Raw genomic sequence first — 12,854 nt, 5'->3', positions numbered from 1 at the left:
TAAAAATTCTGTTAATATCTTAAAAATGCCGAATGTAGCCATTAAATTAAGGTATATAGGACGACGTGGAGCTCCATAAGTAACTTGGTTCATAAACAATTACAATATTCAAATTCAAAATATTCGATGAATAATGTAGCTAAAATCATCAAAATATTCATTATAGGGAGGTACCTTTATATTGAGGCAATACGAAGACGTGAACCTGCATAGACAATTTGGAGATACGTTTGGTCTTAGGCTTTAGTGTCCATTACGAACATCAAATACGAAATTGAAAAGAATTCTAGTGAATAATGTAGCTAAAATCATCAAAATTCTGAATGTAGCGAGGTACCATTATATTGGGGCTATTCGAAGACGTGAGCCTGCACATAAAATTTTCTGTCATAGGCTGTAGTATTCATTACGAACTTCAAATACTGAAATTAAAATAGTTCCGGTGAATAATGTCGCTAAAATAAGCGACATACCGAATATCGGGAGGTACAGTTATATGGGGGCTATACCAAAACGTGGACCTACATGACCCATTTATTTCAATACCAAAAATCCAGCAGACATAACATATATTTGAGTAAAATTTTATCAATCTACTTCAATTCTTTCGGAAGCTAAAGTAATTTCCACAGACGGACGGACATCGCTAAATCGACATAGAATTTTATGCTGATCATGTGGATCTTCCTATCTCGCCAAACTGAGTCGATCTAGCTATGTTTGTCCGTCTGCTCGCTACAGCTCGCAATTTTGGCCCGATCCTCACGAAATTTTGCACTGAGGTGGTATTAAGATCAGAATAGAGGCCTATTGGAGATGATTGCATAATAATTAGAGGATGAATGGTTACAAATTGAGGTTCCAAGAATGGTTACAAAATGAGGTTCCTCGCTTCATTTCCAGCGCACAATGGCCACCAAAATTCGTTGGACTGTTGTATCTGGAGTATTTTGGAAAGCAAGGTTGGCCCTAAAAAATACCAAAGTGTCGATCACCTCAAGCAAGCGCTTCGGCGGGAATGGGCCAAAATACCGCAGAGTAACATTCGTGCAGCGTGTGACGGTTTCATTGGCTGTTTAAAGGTCGTAATTCGAAAAAAATCTTAACTAATTCTAAAATTTTATGTTATTTTCTATATTTTTCGCTTTCATTCAATAAAATTTAAAAAAAAAAAATGTAAAAATTATGGCGTTTGGCTTTGTTACAGTTTTTTATCTAACCCTGTATATCAGATACAGCTCAGAAATACTTTTTCTATATTTTATCGAGATCGGTTCAGATTTGGATATAGGTTCCTTACATATCTTCCGATTTGCCTTTTATTGTGCACCAAACGTGTAATATTAGCCCAAATGGGATGGAATTAGGCACTTACTATCAAATTGAGCCCAGAAACAAGTATGTCAAATTTTTGTGAAAATCGGTTCAGATATAGCTATAGCTCCCATATATATTGTACATCCGATTTGTTATTTTTGTCCTTCTCAGCCGTAATGTGCACTCTGTAACAACGATATTTGGGAAAGTATTTTAGATACAGTTGAGATATATTTTTCTACATTTTATCGAGATCGGTTCAGATTTAGATATAGATCCCATATATATGTCTTTATACGATTTCAAGTTAATTGTGAAGCAATTTATTTGGAAAATTGCAGTATAACGTCGCATTCATTTTCCGAAATTTCGCACAGTTATTTTCTTTGGACCTAGGATGAACACTTTTTAAATGAATGGGTTCAGATTAAAATATACGTTACATATAAGTGTTTCTCTGGTTTAATTTTTTTTACATCAAATACGTACTATCTGAGTAAGCAGAATAGAATTCAGTCGAGAAATATTTTACTGAAATTTGTGAAAATCGGTTAAGACTTAGCTCCTAATTTGATTTATGTGATATTCTAATCCTGTTTTGTTTGTAGACATGTTATGGGTAATATCGGCCTACGTTTTCATGTTTTTGGGTTTTATTTGGGTTTGTTTTAGAAATTAATTTTATGTTGGACAAAAAAAAGATTTTTTCTGAACCTTATTTAACTCAAAGGTATACCCCAACGTTAAATATATCGTATGAGAAAATTTCGTTGAATAAAATTTGAGTTTGAATGAAGTAACTGAAAACACCATTGCATGTCCTAAATTCTTCAACAGAGCAATCTGGAAAAAAACATCTTCAATTTTTAAAACTCGCGTAGAAATCATTACTCATAATAAGAAAATTCAAAAATATTCTCAGGGACGAAATGTGGTAGTCTCAAAATTATTTTCGTATTTACTAAACTCTTTTATTCATGTCTGAAAAGACTGTTTTCATTGAAATATTGCGGTTAATAATTTTAATTGCTATCACAAAAAGCAAAAAGTGATAAATTTATTTGGCATAAATCTTGTGAGTCATTCTTAAAATTCCTAATTTTTTTACACAGACAACATTTTTTAAAAAACATACGACCGAGTTCATTCTAGAAGCAAGTACATCAAATTTGGTGAAAATATAATCAGATATAGTTGCATCTCCCATGTGTATGATTCATCCGATTTGGTCTTTAAGTCCCTCACATTCGTAATATGCACTCCACAAGAATGACATTTGATACCAGATATCTTATAGAGCTCTGAATTACCTTTGCCAAACGTTACAATGATTACAGCGTGAGATAAAAAAACTGCAACAAAGTAAAACGCCTTAATTTTTACATTTTTTTTTAAATTTATTTGAATGAAAGCAAGAACTGTCGGAAATAGCATCAAACTTTAGAATAAGTTTAGATTTGTTCGAAATGGTCACCTTTGCCACGAATTAGGCCTTCAAACGACCAATGGAACCGTCACACGCTGCCCGAATGTTGCTCTGCGATATTTTGGCCCATTCTCGGCGAAGCGCTTGCGGCCCAAACCATTACTATGGTCGGTGGCCAACCGAAGGTGCACATTTTCAGCTGACCTCTTTGGCAAGTAAACACGATCATTTTGTTTCTTTACAAACTGCTGGACAACAAATGTTTTCTCATCGAAAATCGGAGAAAACCAAATTCGGCAGTTCACCACTTTCGGCCAAGCGAAGCAACTCAATAGCTCTTTTGAGTCTATTTTCTTTCTGTTGCGGTGTAAGTTCTTACACTTTTTGGAATTTCAATGGCTTTACCCCTGCTCATTTTTCAATATTTGTCGAATGAAATATTTCGATATGTTCAGCTCACGAGCCATTTTTCGGCCACTGCGACGCGGGTTTCGATCAAGTCGTTTCTTTACTTTTCGAACCATTTCTGCTGATGTTGCTGTTTTCTTCCTTCTTTATTCACATTTAAATGCTGGAGTTCTATAACGATAGCCACTTGTGGTTTTCCAGCCAAATATAAAGAAATCGCACTATCACGCTTGAATTCCATCACGAATAACTTTTTTTCTGGAAAATTCTCACCAAAATACGCCTGTAAATGATATAATGAGCTGTCACTGGAATAATTTTAACAGCTATCGGACGAGTGGCTTAGAAATGATCAGTCTGAAGTTGGTTGCAATTTTTTCATCTCATCTCATCTCATATAATGACTAATATCAGTCCAAATGGTGTGATTTTCGGGTGAACTCAGCTCCGATATATATTTTTAATAGACCCTATAAAGTATATATATTGTGGATCTGCGATCTAGCGATGTCCGTCTGCCTGTCCGTTATAAACCATCTTTCGAACGAATTGTAATAGAAGGCTAAAATTTTGCATCAATGGGACATGAAAGTCTACGTTTTCGTATATCCCCCAAAAAATCGAGTGTAGGTTCACGTTATCGTATATCCCCCATATAAAGGTAAATCCGGATATGCGTTATTTTGAATATTTTAGCGACATTATTTACCGGAATTATTTCAAATTTCATATTTGAAGTTCGTAAAGGGTACTACAGCCTATCGTGGACCTATTTAGACACTTCTCTTCCAGGAGGCAAAGTACACAAAAGGAAATCCTTGTGTGGATTTTCAGACTATTCCACTGAAAAATGTGGCTGAAACCATCAAAATACCTTATATCGGGAGGTACCGTTATATTGGGGCTATAGAATATCGTGGACGGTTATATCCCATCTTCGAACGTGACCTGCCAGCAGACAAAAGACTGATCTATGCAAAATTTTAGCCTCCCATCTTAATTCGTTTTGAATCTTATCTAACAATCAAAGGATTTAGTACCATTTTTGCATACATTCCCAAATTCCAGATTCTATCCCCAGCCGGTTCTTCTGTTTATTGTTGACTCACACACTTTTTACAATTTTTAATAGGTTTTTAACATTTTTTTCTGTTATTTATTTAAAATGGCAATACAAAACTTATTTTACCACATACATCTAACATCCAGACTACCAACCTTATCGCTACATTCTTTATGTAATCTTTAAAACTGACCCTGATCATTATCACACAATATTGAAAAGAACTCAAGGTCAATATCAGTTTATTTTTTACAATATTTTATTATTAATAATATTTTTCACTAACACTACATCGACAATTTCCCCCTTCTGGTAATCTCTAAATGTATTTGATTTTTCCACTACAACAATAACAATAATAAATTACATAAGAAAGACATTTATTCAATAACATTTTGTACGGAACGTAATATGGGGAATTTTGCCCCGGTACACAAGCCTCGAAAATCATCATAGCTTAAATCGTACACAGCCATGCCACCCAGACCCTTTAGACGAGCATAGCCGGCCTTGTGACCGGCAAAATCTGGATCATCAAAACTTATCCAAATGCCGTGTTCATTATTCTCGTCCGCTGGACGGAAGGCATAGTTACCATATTTATGTTCAATATCGATGACTTTCTGCAGCGGGGCGTTGGCGCCACGGAACGAACCCACTGTGCTGGCCTTATTCAAGAGGCCACATATTTCTGGCCAACTCAGAAGACCTGCTTTGCCAGACATAACTCCAGCGTCGGCTGGACCATATGTGGCCGGTACTACTGGCATTCCCGACACCTGAGAATCGGTGGTCATTTTCCATGTACGGCCATAGGTGGCAACACCCAAATTAAGTTTACTGGCCGGGCAGCCATTTGTTAGCCAATAATTCACCTGGAACTCAATGTTGTAGTGCGGCAAACGATTTTGTTCGTCTTTGAAAAATATAGGGGCCGTGTAGTCAGCTTCCTCGGGATTGCGATCGGGTGTTAGGAAATCAAAGGCAAACAGATTGATGTAATCGAATTGATTGTGAATTTTCGCCACATCAAAGTACCCTGAAAGGAAAATTGAAATTTATAGGATTAGAATTTTAAAGGCATCCTAAAATTTTGGTTTAAAAGAAAATGAAATAATATTTTCAAAACAAAAAAGTAATCCTTCCTTTGGTTTAAAAAAATTAAGAATTCAGGCTGAATAAATCAAAAACATAAATTTTGTTTCATACATCGGTGTTGAAAAGTCTTCTAATTAAAAAAAATTAAAAATCTAAGTTCGTAAATTCCGCGCCAAAAATAATAAAAAAAAATTAATTTTCGATATTTGGTATTTTGGATTTTCAAGGGTTTTAATTTGAAAAAATATTTTCTTTAATTAATACATTTAAAAAAATAACGATTTTAGTTCCACTTTTTTAGTTTAAACAAAATAATTTATTAAAAATTGTTTCCGAATAACCAGTAAGTGCCAGCTACTTCGTCTAAGAAAAGTCCACATTAAAATTTAAGATTTGATTCAAGAGCTTGTGTTATGCCTTTTTTTAGTACAAAAAATTCACAATTTTTTTCAGTTCGGCAATATGACTTTTTTTAATCAAACCTCCCTACAGTGTACTAAATTTTTCAGAATTTCAAGGTTTTATATATTATTCCTTTTTCGTAAAGAAGTTTTGCGAGGGGGAAATTAGTAAAAATCTGGGTACAATGGATCCACGTCCAATTTTCCGGTCCACAACAATATTAACGTCTCCATATGTAAACCCTGGATACCTACAGTGACCTCAATAACAAATTTCAGAATTTTAGCTCCATCCCTTCACCCAATAGAATGCTTAGTAGCAACAGTGCTTCAAATTTAGTAGCATTTAATACCTTTCGAACTTCGGGACTCTAGCTCTATCCCTCCACCCTATGCCAAATTGAATACTTTTCGTAAAATTATGGTACACATTTCCAAAACCACCTCCATATCTCAATCCAAGATACCAACAGACCCCTTAATATCAAATTTCTGGATTTCATCCTTATTTATCCACCCAATTTTAATTTAAGTACTATTTTAATTAAGTACTATTTAGTACTTTTCGTACAATTATTGTACACATTTCCGAAACCATCTCGATATCTCAATTTCAGATACCAACAGAGACCTAAATATCAGATTTGAGGATCTCAGTCCTATCCCTTCACCCGATACCAAACTAAGTACCATCAAGTACTTTTCGTACAATTATAGTACATATTTCCAATACCACCCCTACACATGAATAGTCACCTTAATACAAAATTTCAGATTTCCAGCACTATATATTCACCCAATACCAAATTGTACCAAATATAGTACCATTTAGTACTTGTACTTTTGTATACATTTTCAAAATCACCTCTAAATCTCAATTCCATTTACCAACAGAAACCTCAATATCACATTTAAGGATTCCAAAAGTATGCCTTCACCCAGTTTCAAATTAAGTACCATGAAGTACTTATTATTCAAATGTAGAACACATTTGCAAACCACAACCAAATCTCTTTTCGTACAATTATAACACATATTTTCGAAACCGCCAGGGATTCTCATATCAAATCTCAGAATTCAAGCACTATCTATTCACCAACCCTAAAATTGTACCAAATATAGTACTATTTAGCAGTTTTCGTGCACTTGTAGTACACACTCCAAAACTACCTTCATATATCAAACTTATTTGCCAAACCTGATTCTTTTACCACATTTCAAGTTTTTAGCTCTGTATTGTACCATTTGGTATTATGTGAACGGATGTTCACATAATACCAAATGGTACCATTTTAGAAGTTTAGTACCATTTTTGAAACTTTCGCAACCTTAAAGTTCGAATTTCAAAAATTAAACCCTTTAGCACATCTATCCTGCATTCCATCAGTTACTACTATTCTAAATTTCTGAATTCTACCCTATTCCGTTTGTCCAGTACAAAGTATTAAATTGATAGTATATTTTAGTACTTTTGGTACCATTTAAGTACGAATTTCCAAAAATACAACCTTATCACACGCCCACGCACCCCAAATCTTGCGTAAGTAGAAATATTGGGATCGCACGCTTATTTCAAATTTTATGAGCGTTTTGGTTATTCAAAATTTCGACCCTTTGTGGGGGTGTCGCAAGAAGCAGTGGACCGATATCTACCATCTCCACAACAGATCAACAGATCTTGTGTTAGTAGAAATACGCAAATGGGTTAAGTTTAAGGCGATATTGCCAATAATTGCGTCTGACTAAGCACTGACACAAAATTTTCGGACTTACAAAGTTTGAATCGATATTGCCTCCGAAACCTTCTCCGAAACGACGAAACCTAGTTTGGACCAAATCGGGTATCCTCTTCGAGAGATATCGTGCACACAAACCGACATCAAATGACCTGAAACGAATTTAGTCCAAAGAGACATAGGGTCTAATACCATAAGCCTCTGTGACCTATGTCTGAGAGTACAATCAGCGATGTTTTTTAAAATAATATTTTTTACAATCCATGAAGATCCTTGAAAGAATATATTTTTTTTTTTAATTTGCAATGGTATTTGGAATAATATTTTTTAAAAAGCTATGATTAAAAAGATAATTCTTTAAAAACTATTCTTGAAAATCTGAATGTTTTTCTGACCTCCTGTCAGAAAACCCACCAACATAGCTAAGTAACCCTAGAAACATATTCTTTGAAACAATCGATTATAGCTCTTAAAAATCCTTGAAAGAATTTACTTTGAAAATCCTTCAATAAGCGCAGGAATAACTCCTATGATATAAAAAATAATTTTCTTAAGCCCCGAAAACTTTGGAAAGAACATCATTGGCAAATCAATGATTACACCTATGAGAGTCCTTAAAAAATATTCTTCAAAATCCCCTGTTAGATCCCTAAAAGCCCTTAAAATTGTTTTTAAATATTAGTGCGATTAATGATCTGAAAGTGATTGAAAAATATTCCCCAAAATCCCTTAAAATCCGTAAACATATTATTTCAACATCCATGCGATAAATGCCCTGAAAGTCCATGGAAAAATACTTTTCAAAATACCCGAAAATACTCTAAAAATATCCTTTAAATATCCCTGCGATTAGTGCTCTGAAAGTTCTTCTGAAAGTCCTTGAAAAAATATTCTTCAAAATGTCCGATTAAAGCTTCAAAAATGCATTTGAAATTTCTTAAAAAAGTGATTTTTAAAATACCTGATTACATTTTTAAAAATTAGTCTTTCAAATCTACGCAAATAATTCTCTAAAAGTCCTCGAACAAAATATTCTTAAAAATCCTTGAAAAAATTACAAATATGAAAGTCCTTGAGAAAATATTCTTCAAAATCCCCGACTAAAACTCTAAAAATCACAAAAAAATATTCTTTAAATATCCACGTCATTAATGCTTTGAAAGTCCTTGGAAAATTATTCTTCAAAATCTTCAATTAATGCTTGTAAAATCCCTACACATATTTTTTAAATATCCAAGTATCCATATATTAAGAACTCCTCGATAAAAGCAATAAAAATCCATAAAAATATTCACGATTCAAACATCTACATCATTTATGCTCTGAAAATCCTTAAAAAAACAATCTCTAAAAATAGTATTCAAATATCCATCGTTTAATGCTCTAAAAGTTCTTGGAAGAATATTCCTCAAAATACCCGAGTAAAGCTCTAACAATTGCTAAAAATATATTTTAAATATTTCCGAGATTGATTGAAGGTCCTTGAAAAAATATGCTTAAAAAATCCTCGAAAAATCTCTAAAAATATTATCTAAAAATTCCTAAAAATATTTCTTAAAAAAGCCTTAAAAAATCTCCAAATAATTCTTGGCAAATATTCTATAAATATCCACTCGATTGATTCTCTGCAAGCCATTGAAAAAATATTTTTTTAAAATCCCCGAAAATCTATAAGAATATTATCTAAAAATTCCCAAAAATATTTTGTAAATATCCACTCAATTAAGTCCTTGAAAAATATTCTCTAAATTTCCCTATTAAATCCTTAAAAAGTATTCTTTAAATATTCACGCGACTAATTCTTTAAAAGTCCTTGGAAAAATGTTCCTCTAAATCCTCAATTAAAGCTTTGAAATAACCTAAAAAAATTAATATCCACGCGATTAATGCTCTTGAATTCTTTGGAAAAATAATTTTCTAAATCCCCTATATAACTTCTTAAAATCTCTATAAATATTCTTTAAATATCCACGCGATTAAACCTTTGAAATTTCCAGAATAATATTCTTCAACATCTCTGATTAAAATTCTAAAAGTCCCTAGAAATATTGTTTTAAAAATCCATTTCTTAAATATCTCCCTCAAAAACACCACCAAATTGCACTTCTCTCAAAAATTTCGAAACACTATTCTGCATTTTACTTACATGTGGAATTAACATTTGGTAGCACTGTCAAAGCCAACGACAAATTCGCATTGCTATATGCCGCCCTGAGATTCTGCACAAATTCCGCAAATTGTTCCTTGTGCACTTCCGCATCGGGATCGACAATAAAATTGCCAGTAAAAAGTTTCTTAAATTTCTTCCAATATGTTCCCAAGGTGCCATGGACTTTTCGTGGCTTATTGCGTGGAAATTGAAAAGCCAAATCCAAACCATCGAAACCGTTATTTTTCAACATCGTCACAGAACTTTGGACAAAATTATCGTACAGCGGTTTGCCACCTACTAGAAAATGAACATATTTCTGGGGATCCACTTCATCGTTGTCATAATCTCCGCCCAGGCTGAGAAAAATTTTCAAGTCAGGAAAGAGTTTTTTCATTTCAGTTATCTGGCGGAAATGGAACATGTCCAAGTCGACATTGAGACTGGAAATTTCAAATGATTCGCGGGTGAGGCCAGCATAGCCGTACATGAGGTGGGTACAAAATTGCAGGGCATACTCCAGGCTGGCAAGGGGGAATTTGGCAAAACCTAGAGATGTTAAAAAAAAAAAAAACAAAACATAAAAAATAATTTGAAATAAAAACAAGTAAGCAAAGGCTACAGTCGAGCGGGGCCGACCGTTGAATACCCTACAACACTATAATAAACGATACAGTTTATATAGGCGAGATACTCGAAAGGATTCCACAAGATATTGTGACAAATAATAAAAGAAAACCATCACGTTTCGTTCTCTAATTTTCGAATAATAGCAACTGAAATTAATTTAAATGGTCTTCCTAGATCTGGAACCAATATTTCCCAAAGACCTATAATCTCTCAGAAGTGGCAAAAGATTAACATTTATTATTGGTTTTTGACTGAAACGCATCTATATGAGATACAGCCATTTGACTATATTCTTCAACAAACTCAGCGTTAACGAAATAGTCAGAAGTGCGTCTTTCCTGTATTTGTGAATTCTCCAAGAAATCACTGGAATGGACATTTTCGTATTTTGTCTACAAAAGTTGGCAAACTATTTCACACATTGAATATTTTTGGATGGCCATCCAAAACTGCTTGGCTTTTGCAATCTCCGGTAAACCCAATTCAAATGTGCGTGAGGATCGGTTGATAATTACGACCTGCTGACAATTTTGCAGTTTTTTGGTCCATTTCAACCCCTAAATATATGGCGAAAATCTCCAAAAAGAGTAGGCTTCTATTCTGACCCTCATCTTATCCCCATGCAAAATTTCGTAAGGATCGGGCCATAAATGCGATCTGTATATGATATCCTGATATCCTAACTACTTAGTTTTGTTAGCTGTAGAAATATTACCAAATGTTTAATTCAAAATGAAAATATGCCAAAAATATGACAAAAATTGAAAAAATATGGGAAAATTTTACAAAATCAATATTTTCATCTTTAGAGATATTTTTATGCGATTTTTTAGACGTTTTTTCTTTCCTGCCAAGAGGCCATTCTGAATTAATGAGAACTGTCGAAATCAGTTCAGCCGTTCTCGACATATAAGAGATCTTTCAAGCATATCTTCTTTGTTAGACATATATATCGCACATATTTCGCTATATATCCGATTTGTTGGATGTTAACATCAATGTAAAGGTCAGAAGTAACCTTGTCATGGCTTTGTGATTTCGCCGGTATTTAAAATATTCGCGGTTTAATGAACAATTTTGAATTTTTTCAACACAAAAGATATGGTCTATTTTACCCGCTAAATATTATCCGATGACCACCCAAATTGGTAGGCTTCTTCCCCGCCCTAAACTCTAGCTACATGCGAATTGGTCTATAATTGCGACCAGTATAGCTACTGCAAAATCCGATATTTTTTCAGTATTTGGTCCATTTCAACCCCTAAATATTATGCGATCATCTCCAAAAGAAATAGGGTTCTATTCTGACCTAATCCCCACCTCCATTCTTAATTTCGTGAAGATCGGGCCATAATTGCGACCTGTAGAGTGATTACAAATTAACATGGACAGACGGACAGACGGACAGACGGACGGACGGACATACATAGCTAGATCGACTCAGCTCGGCGAGCTAGGAAGATCCATATATACTTTCCTATATGGGAAACCAATATTTCGAGGTGTTACATAAATTCTGGCCCAATCAAACTTATAATACCCCCAACACATAGTGTTGTAGGGTATAATTACCTCCCATAGTTTCCGTAATATAACATACCTGATCTCAGGGAACTTTGGGCATTGTAATAGCACACAATCCTTTTTTCCGATTTTTGACCCCAAACCCCTCCGTGGTGGTGGCTCAGGGCAAGAAATGCCACAATTGTTACCAACAATTTCATTTCGCTAACCCTCTTTTCCTTTCTTCTGATTTGATTTGCAATTTTCGACGATGTGAACTTTTGCAGTGACTGACTCAAACTGAGCTGTCTATGATGCCACTCGCTAATTGTAGACAATCTGAATATTGAAATACAAAAATAAAAACCTTGTTGTCCGACTCAATCATCAAGTGATAACACTTGTTTCTCAATAAATAAATAAATCCACGCACACATACATACATATGTACACAAAAAAAATGCAAAACAAAAATATAAAAAATAAGCAGTTTTTTGAGTAAATTCTTCGTAATCGAAAACGTGAACTCAAGTTTGTTTTTGGTTTAGCGTTTATTAATAGCAATTTTGAAAACGTCATTTCGAAACTTAAACCTTTCTATTTCAGGGATTTACCGGAATAGCATGAGGGCAAAAATAACATTTACTTTTCCAAGTGGAATGCCATCACGTAGCGAAATATTTACGGATGGAATACATTTTCAAGGATTAATAGAGATTTTTAGAGAATTATTTAAATTAAATAATAAACAAGTAAGCACAGGCTATAGTCGTGCTGGGCCGACCATGTAATACCCTACAACACTACAATATGTTAAAGCCCCCTTATGTCCAAATCTATTTTGGAAGATTTCGCTTTTGAATTTATGTCATAGAGCACTGCACAGATATTACACTTAGCTTTTTGACCAGGGGCACTTACTCAATATTTATGCACACCCTCGTGCTGTTAGTTACAGCTAAATATAATCCAATGGTCATCCAAAATGCAGAAATTCTTCCCTGTCCTTAACTCTCTTCTCATGCAAAATTTCATGTCGATTGGTTTCAATTGTGTGATCAGGAAAAAACCATTTGAACCGATCATCTCCAAAAGCAGGAGGCCCCTTTGTATCTCTAAATTT

General features: G+C 34.1%; 1 protein-coding gene across 1 annotated transcript; it reads right to left on the bottom strand.

Moving 5' to 3' along the window:
- Positions 1 to 4,451: 4,451 nt before the first annotated feature.
- On the bottom strand, positions 4,452 to 12,045 carry LOC101897958 (chitinase-like protein Idgf1). The gene is made up of 3 exons (XM_005179350.4): positions 11,829 to 12,045; positions 9,596 to 10,147; positions 4,452 to 5,253 (listed from the first exon to the last, which is right to left on the bottom strand). The coding sequence occupies exons 1-3, from the start codon at positions 11,950 to 11,952 to the stop codon at positions 4,595 to 4,597; spliced, it is 1,335 nt and encodes a 444-aa protein (XP_005179407.1). The 5' UTR covers positions 11,953 to 12,045; the 3' UTR covers positions 4,452 to 4,594.
- Between the last annotated feature and the right edge of the window lie 809 nt (positions 12,046 to 12,854).

Source organism: Musca domestica, unplaced genomic scaffold (genome assembly GCF_030504385.1).
Source record: "Musca domestica strain aabys unplaced genomic scaffold, Musca_domestica.polishedcontigs.V.1.1 3, whole genome shotgun sequence".
Classification (NCBI taxonomy): Eukaryota; Metazoa; Arthropoda; class Insecta; order Diptera; family Muscidae; genus Musca; species Musca domestica.
The sequence above is the reverse complement of the archived record's forward strand: the minus strand, read 5'-3'. Positions and strand labels throughout refer to the sequence as shown.